Source organism: Anolis carolinensis, chromosome 2 (genome assembly GCF_035594765.1).
Source record: "Anolis carolinensis isolate JA03-04 chromosome 2, rAnoCar3.1.pri, whole genome shotgun sequence".
Classification (NCBI taxonomy): Eukaryota; Metazoa; Chordata; class Lepidosauria; order Squamata; family Dactyloidae; genus Anolis; species Anolis carolinensis.
The window spans coordinates 292,301,965-292,326,080 of NC_085842.1; the positions used below are offsets into that span (position 1 = coordinate 292,301,965).

Here is a 24,116-nt window from a genome sequence, read left to right on the forward strand (position 1 = left end):
TGGGTGCCTTCAAGTAATTTCCAATTTACAACTACTCTAAAATTTTAAAAAAGATGGTGTAGCAGTTTAATAACTGGAAGCTATACTGTGACATAAACATTCCTGGATTAGTTTTATAAAGGGAGTTACAACAATCTCACACGTGCACCACCACCACCATTGAGACAGATGGGAATCCTGTGCAATGATGAGCAAATCTAAAGCTCCTTCCCAATTTGGAGGTCCCAGGAAAAGCAGATTCCCTCCTTTTTCCCCTTTCCCCAGAGCAGGGAAATAAATCAAGGGGAAAAAGCACAGAGACTGGCAACGGCACAAGCCTTTCCCCATCCACCGGCCTCCTTCCAGAAACGTGGCTATGCCAAAGTTGGGGAGGGAGCTTATACCCGATGCCGGAGGCCCGCTTTGGGCTTCTTTGGGCCCCTCGGTGGCTCCCTTGACTGTACCTCCGCGTCCCCCTCCCCCTCCCCGTGATGGGCCGCACATGCGCACAACGCCGGGGGCTTGCAGAGTGACGTCAGTCTGCCCAAAACCCTCCCAGGCCAAAATAGTCCGCTCCTCCTGCAGCTCCAAACTTGGCTGGAGGCCGGTAGTGAGGAGGAGAAGAGAGCTCCAGAACTGCTGCTGCTGCTACTCCTTCCACACAACTTTTCTCTCTCCCTCCAGCCTCTTTCCTGCTCCCTCTTTTCCCCTCTTCTTTCCCCCTTCTCTCTGGTGATGATACTCACATGATAACTGCACTCAAAGGAAGTAGCCAAGAAGGAAAAAAGAAACCCCAAATTCAAAGCAAGCCTTTCCCCTCCTCTTCCTTTTCTTTCTACCCTTTTCCCTTCTTCCTCTCCACTTTTTGGGTTGTAAAAAGACAAAAATATCCAGGGCATGAACGGATGGCATCCCTTTGGCTACCCAGTCAGTCCCTTTCCACGGCTTCCCCTATTTAAGAAGTGGTTTATAGAGGAATTTATTCTGCTCTAGAATATAACTGGCCTGGCTTTCCAAGGAGGGGGAAAAATCAGAGGGAGAGAGGAAGGAGTACGGGAACCTTCCCGGGCAATTGCTATTGTCTGAAACTCCCTTTATAGCAAAATATATTGAAGATGAAAACGGTAAGGAAAGAACTTTTCACCGACTCTTTTGCCTTGCTGTAATTTTTCTTGTCAGATGTGAAGTGGGTGGTGGTGCTGCTGCTTTCTAATGCAAAAGGCGAATTTTGGATTATTTTACAGAGAAACCTTTGCATTTGGGGGATTAAATTGTGAACGGGGAAGACAATGGGGGTGCGGGGATTTTCTGTGGAAGCTGGCTTTCTGAAGTGTGAAAAACGTAAGGGTTTAAAAATCGAGCCAAACTTGGCAAGGAAAAAACATGCAAAAGGGTTTGAGGATTGTGTTTATGTGTGTTTTTAAAAATGCATTGACCTTGCTTCCAATATTGCAAGTCCATTATGTGCTGGTGGTTGTGATGAGGGCACACCATTTGCTACACAAACGAAGGAGACAAGTGCATACTTTTAAAAAAAAGAGGTGACAGGGTTTTGATAATCGGATCCCAGAGTGCATCTACACTGCAGAATTAGGGCATCTTGACACCCATTTTTGGAGTCTGGTGAAGCACCAGCAGCACTCTTTGGCAGAGAAAGTGAAAGAACTTGTGAAACTACAAATCCCAGGATTCTCATAGCATTTAAACCATGACAGAGAAAGTAGTGTCAAACTGCATTAATTCTACAGTGTAGATGCGTTCTCAGTTGCTCACCTGAAATAAAGAGACACATTAAACTCTTTTCAGAGACTAAATGGGTTGGCTAGCAGAAGAGAGTGGCTTTGATTCCCCCCCAGGGTACATCAACACTGTAGAATTAACATAGTTTGACACTAGTAGAACTGCTATGACTCTATGCTGTGGAATCCTGGGAGTTGTAGTTTTGTGAGGCACCAGCATTCTTTGACAAAGAAGGTTGAACACCATGTAAAACCACAACTCCCTGAATTCCATCATGCTGAGCATGGCAGTTAAAGTAGTATCCAACTGCATTCATTCTAGAGCACAAATGCATCCCCAGGCACTGAGGGACCTGATAGACTTGTCACCTTCACAGAGCCTTTTGAAGGGATATGTGTCTGTTCCTGGGCTGTTTGGGGGAAAGGTTTTGACTGTGAGTGCATCTACACTATATGAATAATGCAGTTTGATACCACTTTAACTGCAATGGCTCAATGTTATGGGATCCTGGGAGGAGGAGTTTGGTGAAACACCAGCACTCTTTGGCAGAGAAGGTTAAAGACCTTGTAAAACTACAACGGCCAGGATTCCATAATACTGAACCGTGGGTGACAGGCTACATGAATTCTACAGTGTAGTTGCACCCCTGGAAGTGGGAGGGAGAGAAGCAGCTGAAATAGGGCTCCCTGCTCTCAGTGTGTGCTCAATCCCATGCCTCTGCTGGTTCTTTTTCATTGTTCCAGGAGAGGGGAAGAAAGGCAAGTCAGTCCCAGACTCTGTTTTTATTTGGACTGCCTTTGCAATGCATTTGGGCCCCATGCCAAATGTCTGGGTCACACGCGTTTTATCCAAATAGATTGAGCGCTGCTGTCTGGAAATGGGCTGCTGGATGTTCACTTGAGGATCAGCTCCCCCAAGAACTCAGCTACTCGACTTCTTCCCTCCGGTTGGGAAATGGAGGAATTTTGTTCTTTAAGAGGGGAGTAGGGTAGGGAAAGATATAAACTGTTTTTTTGTACCCAGAGGAAGTTTGTGTACATGTAAGAAGGGATTTGGTTGGAAAATACTTTTTAAAAAGTAGTCTGGACTTGCAGCAGTACAAAAATGACAACTGATCCCTTAGCAAGTGGTGAAAGGGAAGAAAAAAAGAGAAGGGCATAAAGTTTTACAGATAACCAGAGTTTTCTCTCCTCTCCCCCAACTCCCCTCATTCACCACCCAAGTGGTAGGTGATCTGGCCAGTTGCATTCAGGCGGAAAGGTTTATTAATGTGCTTTTTGGGGGGCTTCTTAGGAAAGTTGCTGCATAATCCTTTGCATAGTAGGCAAGCTGACTTGGGAGTAATCCCATTGAATTTAGGGGAACCTTCCAACTAACATGCAGAGTGCTGTAATAACCTTCTCTTTTCTCTTGTGCTATATTAGCCAAATCTAAAAAAAAAGTTTGGGAAAGAGGGGGGGGGGCTTCCAACAATCACTGCATTCTTCAAATCTTCATTTTAAGCTGTTTTTTGAAAGCTAGCATGCCCTTTCGATAAGCCCTTTAAATGAAGCGGATGGTGTCTTTGGGACATCCCACAGCAACCTTGCAACCTTGCCATGGGAACCACAACTCCCATTATTCCATAGCATCAAGCAACTGCAGGGTCGCCCTGTGTATTTTTAAAGCCCACAGGTCTTTTGGAAGGCCTGCATCACAGACTATGATGTGGCCAAACTGCAGGATTATAGCAACATGGATGAAGCAAGTATCTTCAGCCCTCAGGACAAGTTTCAGGAATACATCATTCTAGAAATCAAGGGCATTCAGGTACATGGAATTTACGGCTGAGACATAGGATGAGGATCATGAACACTTGATATAGTGTCTGCAAGTAGTAGTTACATCAGATGCGATTTTCCACCATTTCATAAATAGCAAACCACCAGTGTAACTGCACTGGGACTTAGGGGGACATCTACTCCGGACAATTGATGTGGTTTAACTGCCATGGCTCAATGCTGTGGAATTTAGAAGTTTGTAGTTTTGTGCCTCAGCAAACTACACATTTCTTGAGCTGTATAGTAAAGTGCTATCAATAATTCTGCAGCGTGGAATACACAATGGGTGCTGTAAGGGGAGGGAGGCCAAGCAACTAAGCAGCAAATAATTTGGGCTTCTTTATAGATGTCATTTTCTTTTGCTTTGGTTTCAGCCTGGTTGAGTCAATCAGTCTCTCCCATCCACACCCCCAAAAAAAATAAATCCCAGGACATGCAAGATGTGTCTGCAGGTATTTGCTGAGTGAGCTACAGATGCTGCTATAGCATGAGAGGCAATGACTATCTCAGCAAAGGTTGCTCTCAGGGTGATGAATGGTGAGGAAGTTGGAGAATGAATATGGGGATATGCCTGTGTGGGTATTAATGGGGAAGCCAATTGGTGATATTTTTCTGATCTGCTTTTGGACATAGCCCCAGGACTGGTGATGTTGGTGTGTGGTAGCTGCCTTGTGGGCACTGTTGGATTGCTATTTGGTAGTGAAGCAAGAGGGGTCACTTGGATGAGGGAACACACTGGCAGAGGCTGTTACTTTTACCTGTTCACATGAAGACTTTTGGAGTAGAAAGCCCCAAGGCTGCGGGTGATGGTTAGGTGGATTGAAAGGGCCCCAAAGGCCTTCATTTGAGCCACAGTTCGGATCCCCCAAAAACCTTGTTTTCAAGATCTAGAAACTTGTGGCATTTCTGCTTACATCCAGAGTGCCTACCTTTCACCATGGAATGCCCCCTCCTCTTTTTTCTCTCTCTTTCCCAATGTCACATCCAAGATTAACCATTAAGTAGTAGTAATCCAAAGGCAGGCACACAATACTTTCCTTCATCAGGGAAATGTCAGGAAAGATTATATAAGAAATCAAAAGAACTTTGGGAGAGGGGAGAAAAAAAAGTAGGGAATAATATTTTACTCCTACATCTGCATTTACTGAGATAGATATAGGAGTCATGTAAACAGAATTGGATTACCCTCACTAGGTACAAGGTACATCCAGGAATACAGGGCCCATAATGATGATCCAATCATTATTAAAATATAACAATTTTATGTTGTTGTAAATATTGTTTTATATCACAGTCCTGCCACCAGTTGTTTCCAAAGTACAGGACAAGGCTCACAGGCTGACTGGACTATGTTTTTTCCTTGTTGGAAAGGACTAGACCAACCAAGCAGTGCCAGCCAGCCAGCCAAACCTTTCCAATGCTGCAGAAGAGATGAAGAATACCACAATCCTCCTCTTTCTGGCTTTAGCCACTGCAAGGCTTCTAAAATAGCTATCCTCCCCAGAAGGAAACTGAGGTGAATGTCAGTGTAACTATATCATGTCCTCACCCCTGCTAATATATTTATAGCATTTTAATTGTAACATATTGAGGGAGAAGAAAGGCAGGTTTGTACTAGTCAGGAAAAAGCTGCTAAACCAATCACCTGCACCTCCACAGAGTTCCCCTGTGCACTATTTATTGCCTCTTTTCTTCACCTTGGTTTTACTGTTCCAGAATGGCTTTTTCCATTAGGTTCATGACGATTGGATTTACATGTGTGTTAAATAATAATTCAAGTTGAATGTTCTTGAGGAAACAGTACTTTTTCTAAATATTATGCCTTTTTTCCAGAACTAGCCAAAACATAATGTGACACTCTGATTCTCACTTTATGCGATTCTACACATAGTTTGTAGAGCAGAGCATAAGATTAATTTGGAGGTTCCCAGCATCAGTACAAAGAGATACATGTACTCTTCCTATATCACAGAGCGATCACCTGCAGGCACAGGACAATCTTTGATGCCTGTTCTCCTCTTTCCAAGTCCCTATAGCAACATTCATTACATAATTTGTAGCTGATAGTGGGCAGAACCAGCAAAAGTGTCATTGTCTTTGCTATTGCTACACGTTCTCTTCCATTCTTTTCTTGCCCCCCATTACTTGAAAATGTTCTTCTGAAGGTGCTACTTGTATTTATTTATTTAATTTATATACTGCTTTTTCCTAGAGCAGTATCCAAGGTTATTTCCAAAAACAGTTACCATACAATCTAAAAACAATTAAAATCATATAATACATGTAAACATCAGTTTAAAATATTTTAAAAACATGTCCAGTAAAAAGCTTGTCCAGTGTATACATTAAAAGCTTATTTAAAGAAAAAAAGTCTTCACTTACTGGCAAAAGGACAGCAAGGAAAGGGCCATGGAAGGAAGTTCCAGCTGGTGGGAGCAGCCACCAAAAAGTCCTCATGTCCTCACCAAGTGAGCTTGTAAGGGTGCAAGACAAAGAGAAAGTCCTCCCTATAGATCTTAAGGTTCTGGCATGCTGGTATAGGGAGATACGGTTTTTCAGATAGTATGGGCCTGAACTGTATAGGTCATGGCCAACACTTTGAATTCTGCCAGTGCAGTTCCTTGGCAAGATAGGTATTTGATCCTTATAACTGGCCTACCATAGCATTTTAGACCCACTGTAGTTTCTGAACAGTTTCCAACAGTACCTGTAGCCTTCTTAGTGTTTCCTTCCCCTCCATCTCTTGTTGCTCATCACTCCATTTCTGGAAAATTGTGAGAGTCACTGTGGCCTGTTTTTTTAGTGTCTTATAGTGCAGGATGATTGCTCTGTCATCTGCTTTCATCATATAGCTACTTATATCTTGCACAGTGTCATGGGAGGAGGGGTGGAGAGTGAGATTGTCTGACACGGAAAATTTCCTGATAGTGATGCTAGAACCATGGTGCCATTTTATGGTCTTCCAAATGTTGTTGGACTGCAGCTCCTAGCATTCCACACTGTTGGTTGTGCTGGCTAATAACAAAAACACCCAAAGGGCTGTATAGTTCATCTGCCTAGCATAACATGTCCTGGCCTTCAACGAGGCTGCAGCCCTTAACACCAATTTAGTCCATGAGCTGTAAGAGTATTTTCTCATCCTTTTTAGAGGCAGGTGAGCTGAGCTGTTTAGTTCCCTTCTGCTTGTTTTCTGAAGGATGCCATTAAGGCTGCCACAGTGCAAACCTCTTTTACGCACAGTTACCAAAAGGATAAGGCTTGTAAGTCTCATGGATGAATCAACAGAATGCCAAGTGGGACATTCTTTGTGCTGTGTTTTATTTGTATGCATGTGAGTTACTTTAATTGCTTTGGGGTTAACTTCACAGTTCACTTACCCTGGTACAGACCCATATACTTGAATATAAATACTCTGGAATAAATAGGTTGTGAATGGCATTTTTACTTAAGACTAGAAATAGTTCAAAAATAACTATTTGAGATGTTGCAAATCTCTCTTCTTCTTTCTATAGTTTCATTTATAAAGGTATTCAAACAGAAAAAGTTAAAGTCAGACAAAATGTAGATCAAAGTCCAAAGAGATTAAAATGTATACATTTCAAGAATAAGGCATACCTATCTAAAAACAAAACAAAATTCATTAAGCTCTGGAACACCTTAGCTAATGTATATATGTGCTTTATATATACAGTTGTAATTGAACATAAACCATTGTACAAATACTTGTTCAATAAAAGTAAATTAGGCATGCTGATATAGTTCTGCTCATACAAGAATTGCTGATTGTGATTCTGTGGTTTCATTTATGAAGAGAGCCAGACTGCATAGTAATTTAAAAGTCCCTGTTGGTATTAAAATGTATGAATGAAAACACTGATAAATCAAATTAAGCCCAACACCTGCACATTTGACTTAGCCAAAATTATGCCACCTGCTTGCAAAATAATATGCTTTGAGCCAGAAATGTCTGTGCCTAACAGATGGACTGATTTTATTTTATATTGAATAGGAGCACGTGTTAGCTACAGACTGTAGCGTAGGTTTAATATATTAATATCATCTATTATGTAAAGTCACTAGAGATTGCATTTGATGTATGCTTTTAGTAGAGAATGGAAGGCACAGTTCCAAACTTCTGCTGAGAACATGGGAAACTATTTCTTTGATTGAAAGACTACAGTGTTTAGGTGCACCTACTTTTGGACCACAGTTTAAGTCAGAGGTGACTGGGGAATTATGGAATCATAAAGTTGGAAGTGACCAGAAGTGCTATCTAGTCCAGTCCCCTGCCATGCAGGTATACACACCTAAAATATTCCTGAAGATGGCTATCCAGTCTGTTTAAAGATCACCCGCTCTGAGACAGTTAATTCTTTTCTTGTAATGTGAATTCACTGGTGTGTGTTCTGATCTTTGGAACAGAAGAACATGACTTTTCTGTCCATATTCTACATGGCATCTCTTCAGATATTTAAAGATGGCTATCATGTGGTCTGTGTTTTTTTTTTCAAGCTAAGCATATCCACTGTTCATGTTGTCGACCAGATGTAGTTGGACTGCAACTTATAGCAGTTTCACAGTTATGTTGGCTAGGCTTCACGAGAGCTGTTATCAAGTAACAGATAAAGGGCTGCATAGTTTTCATCCTTGACCTAAGTCTGTTGAAGATTAATATAATTCACACTTTAAAAAATACTACCAAATTAGTTTGATATATCAACTTTTTAATTAGCAAAAACAATTCAAGTATTGGATGAGAATAAGTGCCGCAAAAATAAATATCCTGGATGGAAAAACTAATAATGCTAAATTTTTAGCACAAGAGGTTTTCAGGCAGAGATGTTAGTTATAGCTTTTCTCTTGATCCAAAGCTCTGTAGATGAAGTTGATTTTTGCTAGCATAGTGCAATTAACATTGATCTAACCTTTTATAGTTTAAGCGGGTTATGGACCAGCTGCTTCTTAGTTGAGTAAGAGAAAACTGTTGCACAAAATCTAGAACAGGTTTCTCCACCCTGGTGGCTTCTAGATATGTTGGAGTGCAGCTGCCTTCCATTGTCTCCAGCTGTTCTGGCTTTAAGACACATTGACCTCTGTATGTTTCCAGACAGTTAAGTTCACATCTGAGCTACATTTTCATGTAAATTACATATTGAACTTTACTCATAGCAACACTTGATCAGCAGCTAATAAACTCCGGAGGTCAAACATTACACTGTAGAACAGGCCTGCACAATTTGCGTCCCTCCAAGTGTTTGGGCCTCCAGTTCCCAGAAGCTCTAGCCAGCCTGCCCAATATTCAGGAATTCTGGGAGCTGAAGTCCAAAACATCTGGAGGGTGAAGGCTGTGTAGGCCTGCCCCCTCCTCTTCCTTCTCCTCCTCCTCAATTTATTTATGCCCTGCTTTCTCTTCCCCACAGGGGACTCAAAGCGGCTTAACACAAAAACAACAGCATAACCATTTAAAATATACAAATATACGAACATTAAAACAGGATTAGATATAAACAGTATTAAAAAAATCCTAGTTCAAATCATTAAAACAAGTTAAAAACCACAGCACCCCCTGACTAGATCTTGTACATCTTCATCTTTAAAAGCCTGCCTGAATAAAAAGGTTTTAGCCTGCTGCCGGGAGGACAGCAGGGAGGGGGCTATCCTGGCTTCCCCGGGCAGGGTGTTCCAGAATTGAAGGGCAGCCACTGAGAAGGCCTTTTCTCTTGTTCCCACTAACCGAGCTTAAGATGGAGGTAGGGCTGAGAGAGAAGGGCCTGTCCTGAAGGTTCATTCAAGGGGATGTAGTCAGCCAAATAGCCTGGACCTCGACCGTCTAGGGCTTTAAAGATCATAACCAGCACCTTGAGCTGTGCCGGGAAACAAACTGGCAGCCAGTGGAGCTGTTGCAACAGGGGGATTGTCTACTCCCTATAGCCAACCGCAGTGAGCAACCTAGCAGCAGCTCTTTGGACCAGCTGAAGTTTCTGAGCACTATTCAGAGGCAGCCCCATTTAGAGCATGTTACAGTAATCCATACAGAATGTTACTAAGGCATGCACCACTATGGCCAGATCTGGCTTCTCAAGGAACGAGCATAGGTCAACCACCAAGGTGACAAAAGCTGTCTCTGTTCCATAGCCAGGCCTAAAAACCTATTGAAATGGATCTTGATAATCTGTTTCATCCAGAAATCCCTGGAGTTGGGAGGCCACCATACGCTCCAGAATCTTGCTCAAAAATAGAAGCGTGGACACTGGCTGATGGTTGTCCATTATAGAGGGGTTTAGGAATGGCTTTTTTACTATAGGCCTCACAACTGCCTCCTTTAGGCAAGTTGGAACTTTGCCATGTTCCACCTTACCCACTCTGCCAGTCCCCCTCTGGGCTGTTTGATCAGCCAGGAAGGGCAAGAATCTAGAATATACAGTATGTGGTAGCTCTCGTCTCTCCAAGGATCCTGTCCACATCCTCAGGCTGCACCAATTGAAAATATCCCATCAACACTGGACAAGCAGGAGCCAAAGTTACATCTATTGGAACTGTGTCAATAAGAGCATCCAAGTCGGAACGGATCTGAACAACTTAATAATAATAATAATAATAATAATAATAATAATAATAATAATAATTACTCTGCCACCATCTCCCATAGGGACTCAGGGCGGCTTACAATAGCACACATGGTGCCACCCCATGTAAAATACAGTGCCTTACAAATTCTTCACAGTGGGCTGCTGTAGAATCATAGAATAGTAGAGTTGGAAGAGACCTCATGGGCCATCTAGTCCAACCCCCCGCTAAGAAGCAGGAAATCGCATTCAAAGCAACCCCGATATATGGCCATCCAGCCTCTGCTTAAAAGCCTCCAAAGAAGGAGCCTCCACCACAGTCCGGGGCAGAGAATTCCACTGCCGAACAGCTCTCACAGTGAGGAAGTTCTTCCTGATGTTCAGGTGGAATTTCCTTTCCTGTAGTTTGAAGCCATTGTTCCGTGTCCTAGTCTGCAGGGCAGCAGAAAACAAGCGTGCTCCCTCCTCCCTATGACTTTCCCTCACATATTTATACATGGCTATCATGTCTCCTCTCAGCCTTCCCTTTTGCAGGCTAAACATGCCCAGCTCTTTAAGCCGCTCCTCATAGGGCTTGTTCTCCAGACCCTTAATCATTTTAGTCGCCCTCCTCTGGACGCTTTCCAGCTTGTCAACATCTCCCTTCAACTGTGGTGCCCAGTATTCCAGGTGTGGTCTGACCAAGGCAGAGTAGAGGGGGGGGGGGCATGACTTCCCTGGATCTAGATGCTATACCCCTATTTATGCAGGCCAGAATACCATTGGCTTTTTTTGCTACCGCATCACATTGTTGGCTCATGTTTAACTTGTTGTCTACGAGGACTCCAAGCTCTTTTTCGCACATATTGCTGTCAAGCCAGGCGTCCCCCATTCTGTATCTTTGCATTCCATTTTTTCTGCCGAAGTGAAGTATTTTGCATTTGTCCCTGTTGAACTTCATTTTGTTAGTTTCGGCCCATCTCTCTAGTCTGTCAAGATCGTTTTGAATTCTGCTCCTGTCTTCTGGAGTGTTAGCTATCCCTCCCAGTTTGGTGTCGTCTGCAAACTTGATGATCGTGCCTTCTAACCCTTCGTCTAAGTCGTTAATAAAGATGTTGAACAGAACCGGGCCCAAGACGGAGCCCTGCGGCACTCCACTTGTCACTTCTTTCCATGATGAAGACGATGCATTGGTGAGCACCCTTTGGGTTTGTTCGCTTAGCCAATTACAGATCCACCTAACCATAGTTTTGTCTAGCCCACATTTTACTAGTTTGTTTGCCAGAAGGTCGTGGGAGACTTTGTCGAAGGCCTTACTGAAATCCAGATACACTACATCCACAGCATTCCCTGTATCGACCCAACTCGTAACTCTATCGAAAAAAGAGATCAGTTTAGTCTGGCATGACTTGTTTTTGGTAAATCCGTGTTGACTATTAGCAATGACCGCATTTGTTTTAAGTGTTCACAGACCACTTCCTTAATGATCTTTTCCAGAATCTTGCCTGGTATCGACGTGAGGCCGACCGGACGGTAATTGTTTGGGTCGTTCTTTTTTCCCTTCTTGAAGATAGGGACCACATTCGCCGTCCTCCAATCTTCTGGGACTTCTCCCGTTCTCCAAGAACTCTCGAAGATAATTGCCAGTGGTTCTGAAATAACATCCGCTAGTTCCTTCAATACTCTTGGATGTAGCTGATCTGGCCCTGGGGACTTGAATTCGTTTAGAGAGGCCAGGTGTTCCTGGACAACTTGTTTCCCAGGAACACCTGGCCTCTCTAAACGAATTCAAGTGTGGTCAGGGATTTCTCCTTGGGGATCAGTATGTAATAGCACTCTGACGACACGAAACAGCTCAGCTGGATGGTTCCTTGCAGATGTAGTGGTGGCTGCAAGGAACGATTTTTCTGCTGCCATTGCTATTTAGTAGGCTTTCAAATATGCTTTAGCCCGTGTTCAGTCAGATTCGCGTCAAGTTTTCTGCCAACGCCGCTCTAGTCTCCCTCTCACTTGCTTCATCATCGCCAACTCCTTGGAAAACCAAGGGGCTGGTTTGGCTCTGCTCCGTGAGAGAGGATGTTCAGGAGCAAATGGCACCCAGACCATTCCCCTATTCCAGAGGTTAGCCAGAGCTTCAGCAGAATTGTCTGCCTAGGTGACAGGAAAATCCCCAAGAGCCATGAAGAATCCATTCGGATCCATAAGCCTCCTGGGGTGGGCCATCTTAATCAGTCCCCCACCTCAGAGGTTTGGAATCCTAACGAATCTAAACCTGACCAGGTAGTGATTGGTCCATGACAACGGAACTGTAACAAGTCCTCCACACCACAATCACCATAATCTCATCTTACACAAAAAAAACAAGGTTCAAAGTGTGTCTGGTAGGATGGGTGGGGCAAGACACCACTTGGGAAAGACCCATGGTTGTCATGGAGGCCATGAAGTCCTGAGCCACTCCTGACAGGGTATTCTCAACATGGATGTTGAAGTCTATCAGAATTATTAGCCGCTGAGGCTCTAATGCCAACACCGAGATCATCCCGGCTAGCTAAGGAAGGGAGACTGTTGAGCAATGGGGTGTTCTGTCTCTGTTCTTTCCCAGTTACCAACCTTTAGTTAAATACATTCAAATGCTGTTGACTGTTGGATGGGAAACCTGATCGGGGGATGGAATCACGATAAACAGCTGCAACTCCCTGCCTCCCAGGTCTCGCTTGCAGCTGCACAGAGAATCCTGGTGGGCAGAGCTGAGAGAGATTAGCTCACCAATCTCATCTAGCCAGGTCTCTGTGATATAAATCAGGTCAGCATGCTCATCTAGATTCAAGTCCTGGGTGACAGTTGTTTTTCCATTTACTGACCTGGCATTCAATAGCAGCATTTTCAACCTAGGGGGGCCTTTCACCCTGGTTATCCAGACTGTTAGATATAGGAGACAGTTTGGGGGCAGTAAGCACTCTATTTCGCTCCCCATTTTGTTGTTACTGAACCTACCTCTCCCTTCCACATCTCCTCGTGCCCTGTCTGATTCCAATGATTGCCCCATGAGTCCAGGGGCTCCCTCCCTCCTTAGAAAAGCACATCCTTCCTGTATGGGGTAGGCTAAAAGATCGCTTCATGAAGAAGAATGCGCAGAAAGTGAAACAGATTGAGATAAAAGGCCAGGCATGGGTGAGGTATGAAGACATTTCAAGACCACAGTTTCTAAGATCGTGAGGAATTTTGGAGATGTGTAGGGTTTTTTTTTTTTTTACATCTGCTTATGTAATGAACTACATAAACTGCATAAACATATCAGCAAACATATCCTAATCAGTATAGTTAAAATTAGTATTACAGACATACATACAGTTTAGTGATCATGGTATATCTTCAGTTCTCAGATGCCATTGGTTGTAAGATGCACAACAGAACACCAACAGGAAAAAAGATGTATTTATCTGGATAAAATATATTTTAAAAGCACCTGTGGTTCTAAGATGCACACCATTTTTAGAGATGTCTATATAGGAGAAAAGTGTCTTTAAGAACTGAAGAAATGATTATAATGTACTAACCAAAGCAGTTATAATGAGACTTCTATTAAGACAACAACAAAAAATAAATAAAATACTACTTTTTAAAAAGCAAACCATTAAAATAGTTAGAATCAAAAGGTATATCTATTAAATGACTCAGTGTATGTTTATAAAGTCTCCTAACATATCCTTCCCTCCAACACAACTATCTTTAGAGCAAGAAATGCAGAACTATATTGCAGTACAACCCCCATATCCTCTGGGGATATGTTCCTGGACTTACAACTGCCAGCAAAAATAACGGAGAATACTGAACACTATTGAATTAATGTGCCTTCCAGTTGGAAGACATAGGAAATGCCTAAAGATAACATCTTTTAGCCATCCCTAAATAGAGATGGGAAAAATGTAGAAAACTGAGTTAACTCACATGTGTGCCCAGGTTATATAATAGTCTGTAATTCCTATTCTCTTGAGAGTGTACACTATGGTCTGCAATTATCACATGTAATTATAGTTTATCGCTGCTATTGTATGTACTATAGTTTTTGCGTTGATAGAGAGTAATTCTGATTCCATAGATGGCCCTAGCACTTTGCTTATTTAATTGTGTTGATGAATTGAATAAAATTAAGTCTTGCATTGTTGAAGGATTTATGACTGACAGCAGGTAAGCTCTGATTACAAAGAGGGCTATAAAAATGTTGGTTGAATCGCCCTGAGTCCCTTCGGGTGAGAAGGGCAGGATAGAAATGAGGGAAATAAATGTTGGTTGGGCAACAAAAAATAATAAACCTTGCTAGTCCTTGTGCCAAACAATGAGTGAGTGGCCTGTACTTTTAATGGAAACTCTTTTTAGTATTTGTAAAATATTGGGAAAGGTAGTCCTATCCATTGAGGTTTTGATAGAATAGTAGACTGGGTGGGGGTGTTTTTGTAGGGAAATGTTACGGAGAATATTAGCCAATATCCAGCATATATGTCCAGGTTTTATTTGTGGGTCTTTTTTTCCTTCCTCCATTTCCCTCATGTACCTGCTTATTCCCTCCCTCCCTCCCTCCCTCCCTTCCTTCTCCTTTCTTATCTCCCCCCTTTTGTCCTTTCTTCCTTCTCTTTCTTCCCTCCTTTCATACTCTTTCTCCTATCCTTTCTCCTCCTTCTTTCCTTACCTTATTTTTATTTCACTCCCCCCGCCCCCCAATACGCATGTCACCTAGTAGCAGCCAATCCACTTCACTCCCTTTATTTCCTACTGATATGACAGAGGGTCACTTTACCTTGCAACAATCAAAACTGCTTTGTTCCTTTGCTTTCTCTCAGCTCTGTGATCCAACAGGGGAGGCGTGTAAGCCCAAATCCTTAATTACTTTAAGTTGTATAATGACAGGTATGTGCCCCAAGCTTGGTCCAAATCCATTAAGCCATATGGTACAAACAAGCCTGCTTACATACTTTGACTTTCCGTTGGCTTTGCCAGTTATAGAACCTCTATCAATCACTTAGTACTAGTGTACATAATAACTTTTTATATCAAGATGGACTCAAAGGGATGGATCTTAATAAGAATTTGATTCCTTGAGAAAAAATAAATATATCCTTGGGCAAAAAATAGAACCTAATATGTGAGCATGCTAGACAATGGAAAGGCCAATGGAAAGTAAAGCAACATTTACAAACACTTACAAAAAAAACAACAGCCCAACCCAAAGGGTATTAAGATTTTTCCAAAATGATTATTGTTTCTGACAAAGATTTATGACTAATAAAGCAGTATCATCTTATAATACTTAGGAGTACCAAAAGAGTGGTAAGACTGTCCAAATAAAATAATCTTCTGTGTTGATTCTTGCCTTGGACAAGTTTAGTCTCGATCCAGTGTCAGTTGGCTTTAGTTGGTACGGGTGAACTACAATTCCCATATGCAAGTCCATGGTCGATCCCCCTCCAAACAGCTCCAGAATGTAAAGCAGGTCATGGAGACTCGATGTGTCAAGTTTGGTCTTGATCAGACATTGGTGGGGGTCGCAGTGGTCTGGGGAAGTGAGTGAAGATACTGTCAATCCCATCATCCATGGTCTGTTGTTTCCTCAAATGATAGGAGGATGTAAAGTGGGCCACATTGCACCTATATGTCAAGTTTGGTACAGTTTCATCATTCATGGGCATCACAGTGGTCTGTGGGAGGTGAATTGGATGAAAGTACTGGAAATCCCATCATCCTTGGTGCATTCTTCTGCAAACAACACCAGGACATAAATTGTGTGACATTGCACCTGTGTGTCAAGTATGGTACAGTTTCGTCTTTCATGGGTATCACAGTGGTCCGTGGGAGGTGAATCGGATAAGGGTACTGCAAATCCCATCATCCATGGTCCATGCTGCACCAAACTGGATCAGGACGTAAAGGGGGCCACATTGCACCTGTGTATCAAGTTTGGTACAGTTTTGTCATTCATGGGAATCACAGTGGCCTGCGGGAGGTCAATTGGATGAAGGTACTGCAACTCCCATCGTCCTTGGTCTGTCCTCCCCCAAACTGCTGCAACATATAAAGTGTGTCATTTGGGATATATATACCAGATTTGGTTCAGTTCTGTCATTTGTAGCAGTTGCTGTGGTCTCAAGAAGTGAGTGAAGGTACTACATGTCCCATCTGTGTGCCAAGTTTGGTCCAGTTCCGTCACTGGTGGGCATCGCAGTGGCCTGTGGGAATCATAATGATTGAAAGTACTACATATCCCATCACCCATGGTCCATCATCCCGCAAACGGCACCAGGACATAAAGCGCATCATGGGGTAGGCTGTCTGGAATTGTGGGAGTTTGAGTCCAAAACAGCTGGAGGGCCCAAGTTGGCCCGTGCCTGGTTTAAAGGCTTCCATAGAATCCTAGAGTTAGAAGGGGTGCCCAAAGGCCATCTAGTTGAACCCCCTTCTGCCATAGAGGAAGACACCATCCAAGCCCTCCCGACAGATGGCCATCCAGTCACAAATACGATTGGGAGATAGAGAGAGTCCTAGATTTGAAAGGGGTCTTTGAAGGTCATCCAGTCCAGCCCCATCTGCCACAAAGGAAGAGTCCATTCAAGCCCTCCCGACAGAAGGTCATTCCAACCATACATACAATTGAGACATTTATTTATGTATTTATTTAATTCTGATATTTCTCCCCCGCCTTTCTGCAATGGACCCGAAGTGGCTTGCAAGGTCATTAAGCCACGTGCTAACATCCACCATATAAATAAAACATAAAAGTAACGTCAAGCAATAGTAGTATAAATAAGACATAGCTGTGTTCAGTGGGGGCAGGTGAACTACAACTCCCATATGCAAGTCCATCATCCATGGTCCATCCCACCCCAAACAGTGCCCAGGTGTATAGTAGGCCATGGGGACTGTATGTGTCAGGCCTGTTAGAGTGAGTAGGCCAAAGCCTGCTCTGTGGTAGTTTTTTGCCTCAGTAAAAACTGGGGGGGGGGGGGGGAGTAAACCATCCTTAAAAGGAAAGATTTAAAAGATAATCATTATTTTCTCTTTAGTGTGCTGTGAATAATACTATGTCCCAATGAGCCAGGGAAAACCTGTCTTCTTTGGAACAGTATTAAGGGGTGAAGATGGCCCCCGCCTTTGGCCTAGCCGGGCCTAGCAGCCTGTCAGTAGAAGCGCTGAAGGAGGTGAGGTGAGCGGGTAGAGTTTTCATAAACATACCCACAAACATTGTTGAAAAGGAAGCATTAAAACATAATTATTTTCCATCATTAGTTGGATTCAGAATGCTGTGAATGTGTGAGTGAACTGTAATTCTTAGAACCAAAGTTTTTTTATTATCAGTATGACAGTTGGGCATGTTGGGTCTATGTGGTCCAGATCCGTTGTCAGTGGGTTCATGGGTCGTAGGGGTTATGTGTGTCAGGTTTGGTCCAGCTCCGGCCTTCCTGGTGGTCCCAGTGGTGTTTTGGATTACCAAAGTGTAGGCCGAGGCTGTTAACTCTCCCAGAGCTAGCTTCGTTCTGAGGAGATAAGTAGGCCGAACGAAGCCAGTTGGTAGTAGTTTTTCCCTCAGCGATCCCAGTGGCCTGTGAAAGTGGCGGCCAATCAGAGCTGGCCCATATTCCGGCTGGCCAATTAGAAAGCTGATCCATATTCTGCGAGGCCAATCAAAACGCGAGCACATATTCCGCCAGGCCAATCAAAACGCTGATACATACCCCGATTTCACTTTTATTATAGATATATAGATATAGATAGTAAGATTTTTCCCCCTTAATCTTGGTTTGTGCATTATGCACATATGTGCTTGCACCTGTGCAGAGTGTCTCATTGGACCTTTCCGATTTGTGAGACTGGCAATCCCCTCCCCTGTCCCCCCCCCCCCCCCAATGCTCCAGGGAACTCTACCATCTTTGTACCCATTAGCTATAATTCTTTCATGGAAACACATTGTAGACTGGCAGCTGATGGCTTCCAGTCCAGCACTGCTCCATAGATGATCATTTTGAGTGGCATTGTTCTCAACAGGTTATTGGTGGTTATGTTTAACAACTGTTCAGTATATACACACTTAACATATTACAAAATGAATTAAGCATAACTTTTGTATGTTGATAAACTGCAGTGTTCGTGCCTTGTTACACAAGAGGAAGAAAAGTACTTTTAAAATACCATTAGCATGCAATTGTTTTTGTCAAGCATGTAACACAGTGATACAAATGTTGTGCCTGTTAATTTTGTAATTTAATTTCTCTCATTCTTTTATACTTCTATCATTTATTTTAGCTATTTGGTCCAATGCTTTCCTCGATTTTCTATTTTTCTATATTTGCTAATAATCCAAATCAAAGACATTATTAAAAACAATCAATGCCACATATGAAATCACTAAAGGAAACATCCAGGAAAACAGATGAAAAGTAAAAAAATAATTTGTCAGTGTCTGTTGGAATACAAATTCTTAAGGAGATGACAGAAAGGCATAGCAAAGAGGTTCTGGTTGTCTTTGTAGGGCAGAGAATACACAGCTGAATCTAGGCACAGAGAGGGTCTCTCAAAAGTGTCCCATCAAATATGGATGGGATGTGCAAAAAAATAAAATAAATCTCTCCAGATGATTTGAGATAATGAGTAAGATCATATGGATGGAAACATTCATTCCCTTCTTAGCTGTGGTAAGACTTGGTAATTCTAAATATGTTCTGGCGCTAGAAACATTGCTCTACTGTTCTTCCCTTTATTTCTGACATTGTCTGACATTCATATGTTTGACTTGAAACCTTGGCATTTCTGTTAAGAAAACTTTTCGGTATCATTTTACTTAATTGTTATAGGATTTTCATTGTTTTGTTTTGACTACAACTAGATGCACATTTTCAGGTCTGGAGCAGCTGTTGTGTATTAGCACAAAATATTTGGAGCCCAGCATTTTGGGAAAAACAAAACAAAATTAATTTTTATATTATGTAGGGGCCAGCAGTTTATAATCTAGCTATCTCTTAGACGTTTTTAAATGTGTACTTGTCATTGCAAATATATTAAGCTTCACGTGTAATAACGTTTGATAACATTTATAGCTTCATGAGTTTTTAATGAAATGAATAATTTGAAATATTTAACTCATTTTTGCTACCAGCAGCCAAAAGGAATTTTGCCTGAAAAAAAAATTCAAGTTATGCTGTTGTAAAATATAACTAAATATTTTATGTGAAAGAAAAAAGTGCATCATTTGTTTTTTGCTAGAACATGCAATATTCTGTCTGTATAAGATTTTTTAATAACCACATATTAGGCTCTCCATTGATGAAATGTAATTCAAATGGAAATACAAAATATGTATGCTAAGTCACAATATAGGTGGGATTGGCCAAAGGTGAAAATAATACAGGGCAGCCTTGCAGGTTTTTGTTAGCCTTGCACATTCACAGTTTTGGCATTCATGCAGTTATTTATTTATTTATAGCATTTATATTCCGCCCTTCTCACCCCGAAAGGGACTCAGGGCGGATCACATTACACATATAGGCAAACATTCAATGCCTTTTTAACATAGGACAAAGACAAACCACATAGCTCCGAGCGGGCCTTGAACTTATGACCTCCTGGTCAGAGTGATTGATTGCAGTTAATTGCAGCTGGTTTGCTGGTTTACTCTCCCGTCTGCGCCACAGCCCCGGGCATCTGACTATTTGCAGGCTTGCTAACCGCTCTGGGAAGGTAGCCAGTGCATATGCTTCTTGGGGTAGTTGGCAAGCTCTTTGGGGGCCCATCCAAACAGTACCTTATTCCAGGAGCTCCCGCAGCAAACAGGAGGGTGGCCAAATGCCGTTCCCTGTAAACCCAGAAGCAATCGCTATAAAAGGCAAAAAACGCGAAATTTCCAGGTGTGTGAATATTGCAGTCTTTAGCCGAATATCCAGATCTTCACATGTCTGTATGTCCCTGCAATCGGAAATAATGGAATTTTTTATCTGGGTTTGTTCCTGGATTTTAGATATTTGCCCTGATTGGCTAGTTCCTAAAAAGAAGGTGACACTCGAGTAGAAGGCAAAAACTTTGTCCTGGGAAGAGAAGTTTCATCCGTCACCTGTTTAATGAAGTTTGTGGCAGAAAAATAAAGTTCCTGGGGTGCAACAAGTACTTTCACATTAAGTAGTACACAATGAAACAGGAACAGACACTTTCAAACCAGGAACAGATTGTCATCATTACTGTAATTAGTCAGACCTTGTTGTATGGCCATCTGTGCAGACAGGTATCATGGTGTACTTGTGCTAGGGAACAACAGGATGATGTTGCCGGGTTATACATGTTGGTTCCTCATTAGGTGTATACTGACAACAGCATACACCCAGTGTGTATGTAGTAAATGGCAGGTGTATGCTGACAACATGGGTGCAGTTTAGTAAATAGCAAAAACTTACTACTGGCTGTTGGTACATGGATTTGCTGAAGAGGAATATAAATACTGAGAGCTAAGGTCATGCAGGTTGCTAATAGAAACAGCCATGTATAACCCAGGAACAGCACCCTATTGTTCCATGCCACAAGTACACAACCAAATCTGTCTGGACAGATGGTCAGGCTCTAAAAAGTGTCAATAATGACAACGTTCTGTTCATAGCTTGAAAGTGTGTGTTCCTGTTTCATTGTGCAATACTGACTTGGGCAGAAGTGGTCCTACCCCATAGGGTTTGTTTGTTTGGCAGATACTTCATGAAACAGCTGGAGGGCACAGTTTTTCTGGCTAGGGTAAATAACTGAACTTTTGCAGAGATCTGCATATTCGTATATCTGCATCCCGGGGCTTTAAAAAAAAACTGCTGAAGTTTCCGGCAGAAGTCCCGCGGTGGCCATCTTGGCAGCCTCTAAATCTCGGAACAAAGCAGCAAGTCTGGACAATAGAGGCAGAAATCCCAGGACTAACAGGTCTGTATGTGTACCTCATCTGAAGTCCTGGAATATTTGCCCCTGTTTAAAACCTGTGATTTAGTGCTGTCTGGAAGCGCCCTGGGTGGGTTGATGGCAAGAAGTGGAGGGGTGCTGTTGTGCCTCTCTTGAAGCTGTAAGGAGTGGTTTAGTGGCAATTTTAGTTGCTATCAAACCACCACTGAATCTCCTGGTTCATAGTCTTTGGTGTGGAGTGGTTGACAACTGAAACCCCCACTTCTAACAGCTTCAGGAAAGGCAGCACCTCCCCAGCTGCTGGCCATACAAGGAAGTCTTATCCTACCCCTAAAGATATTTGAGTTTTTTCCACATTTGTGCGGGTTCTCTGCCCTAACCCCTGCAAATGTGGAGGGCTGACTGTAATGAGGAATGGTGATTACTATTAAGATAGTAATCTGTTTAAATTCTCCTGCATGAGAAGATCTAACATATTATCAAAGTTATCTTCCTTTATCTTTCTCATACACAGGTATGTTATCTCTGTATTGGTTTTTACTCTCATTCTTATTCCAACATTCATTTTAAAGAGGCTAGTCTCTATGAGAAATGTGGTTTGTAACGGCGCCTTGTAGGCTAATGCACTCTCCGTTAGAGATTTTTTAAATGGAGATTAGATGGACATTGTTAAGCAGTACTGGTCTATTTCTGATTGGTAGCAGGTTGGGCTGCATGGCCTTGTACCTCTTCCACCTCTAAGGTTCTGTGATTCCATATATATTATTTCCACTCAATAAATGTGAATGTTTGGCAAAATGATGACAGGAACCTACCAGGCTATATCTGGAAGAAGTAGGAGGTGTAGACAAAAGGATTTAAAAAAGTTGGTAAAACAACACTGTACTGGTTGTTAGTATCAGGGTAGCATCTACCCTTCAGATCTTTCTTGAAATCTTAGCTAGTTTCTTGAAAGCCCTTGGGGGAACATAGCCTACTGAGCCTCCAATGTTTTCTAAAGTGTGCAGTGCCTTCAATAAGGAAAGCTACTCCTTTCTTTCATATTTTTATTTCTGTATATTTTCCTTTATGGGGTGTGACTTGAATTATATTGCATAATTCAACAAAATTAATGCTAAAAAGAACTCGGTGGAAACCTAGTTAATACTGCCTAAGAATACTGATATTTTGATTGTTTGTCTAGGATTTAATTAAACTTATTTACTGTGTTATCTGTGCTTTTCAGGTAAAGAAGTGGACAACATTTGTTTGCCATTCACTTTAGCTCCTCATTGAGATGTGAAGGATTTTTTTAATTTGCTTTGGACTGAAAATGTCTGCAGACATAGAAAGAAAAGCACATTTGCATGACAGCTATCAAAGAGTGGAACCTCAAATAACTAATCTTGAAGAAATATAATAAATCCTGGTTATGGTGCGGTGCTGGAGTGGAGATAAAGCTGTAGCACATAGGTAGTCCACTTCTTCTAAATTATGGAAATTTTGTGGAAGACGTTGACCTGGCTTTTCTGCTTAATTATGGTTTTGTCAGAATTTCACAGTGACAACACGCTTTCATATAGTTCTCAAGGTAGGGATCTATCTTCTTAAGTTAATGTTTTTGACACTTATTTTAGTAAATCAATTTTTCTTTAAGATTAATATTATTATATGTTGTGAAAAGCTGCAGATGTATGATTTTGGTTGCTCTCTGAGGGAGTAGAACTTCTTTTATGCTTCTTTTATCAGCAGTTTAAAAGGCAGTATCATCATTTGTTACTTCAGAACAAATATATTATTGTTTGAGCAATTAAATATTGCTTAAGCAATTCAGCTAACTTATGTACTCCAGAACATATTTTCAGATGCATGGTCTTTGTGTGTTCATTAAAGATGTGAAAACTTTAGAATTTTGTGCAGGGTCCTATGTGCATTAAATAAATATGTTGAGTTTCTTTGTGTGCAGTTTTCCCTCATCAATTTGAACAGAAAAAAATAGATTTAGACACACTGAGAAACCCCTTTATATTTGTTTCCTCCAGTGAAATTTGTTTAGGAATCCTTTTTATATATGGAGAGCAGTGTATGAGTTGAATCTGCAATGTCCACAAGGATACTAGTATACACTAATTCATGACACTTATAGCTATTTGCGCTCCTTTGAAATTAGTGGATTTCCAAATTTTTGTAAATATCTTTAAAATATAGAGATTATATTTTTCCAGACAAATTATGCTTTTACTAGGAGAATGTGTAATCCCTTATATTCTTTCAGTAGGCATATTTAGAACGATATCATATTAACATTCTAAAGTGGGCGCTTCTGCTTTGCTATTGTCCTGCGGAATTCTGAGAAATGTAGATTAGGGAAGCCGAGGACCTCTCTAACTGAGAATTCCAAAGGCCCCAAACCTAAATTACATTTTCCAGAATTCTGAGGGAGGCAGAAGCAGGCACTTCCATTTTAGAACGCTAAATGTAATATTGCCCTTAACTTTTACAAATGGTACAATGAAATAGGCAACATCTTAGTCAATGTAAAATAGATGAGCAGAATTTGTAATAATCACAGGCATGTACTTGTTTTTAATAAATTTGGTATGTTATTAAGTAAAGAGATCTTATTTTATTAGAGCAAAAATGTGAAGATGCTCAGAAATAGTAAAATGTCGATAATGTTGTGCTTCTTCTTGTGTCCTGTTATATTTTCTTCTCTTTTATGCCCATTTCTTGGACTGATTTACCATGTGTGGTTTCAAAGAGGAATTCCTGTCTTACCTTGAACACTACCAGCTAACAGTCCCAATAAGGGTTGATCATAATGGAGCCTTCCTCAGCTTTACTGTGAAAAATACTAAATCCACCAGGAGAAAGAAGAGGAGTACTTATGACCAAGAACTGGCAGTTTCTAATTTATTTTTTAAACTTTCTGCCTATGGCAAGCACTTTCATTTAAACCTGACTCTCAACACAGATTTGGTATCTAAACACTTCACAGTAGAATACTGGGGGAAAGATGGACCTCAGTGGAAGCATGATTTTTTAGACAACTGTCATTACACGGGATATTTACATGGTGAGCATGGTACAACTAAAGTAGCATTAAGCAACTGCAATGGTCTGGTAAGTGCAAGTTTTGCAT

At 41.7% G+C, this 24,116-nt stretch overlaps 1 protein-coding gene across 1 annotated transcript in view; it reads left to right on the forward strand.

Annotated features, from left to right (window-relative positions):
• The first annotated feature begins 566 nt into the window (after positions 1–566).
• The window catches only part of adamts6 (ADAM metallopeptidase with thrombospondin type 1 motif 6), a 180,663-nt gene continuing 157,113 nt past the window's right edge, over positions 567–24,116 (forward strand). Inside the window, exons 1-3 of the mRNA XM_062972381.1 lie at positions 567–1,103; positions 22,221–22,565; positions 23,736–24,097. Of these exons, the coding sequence (XP_062828451.1) occupies positions 22,469–22,565; positions 23,736–24,097 (459 nt within the window). The 5' untranslated portion in view covers positions 567–1,103; positions 22,221–22,468. The remainder of the gene's footprint in view (positions 1,104–22,220; positions 22,566–23,735; positions 24,098–24,116) is intronic.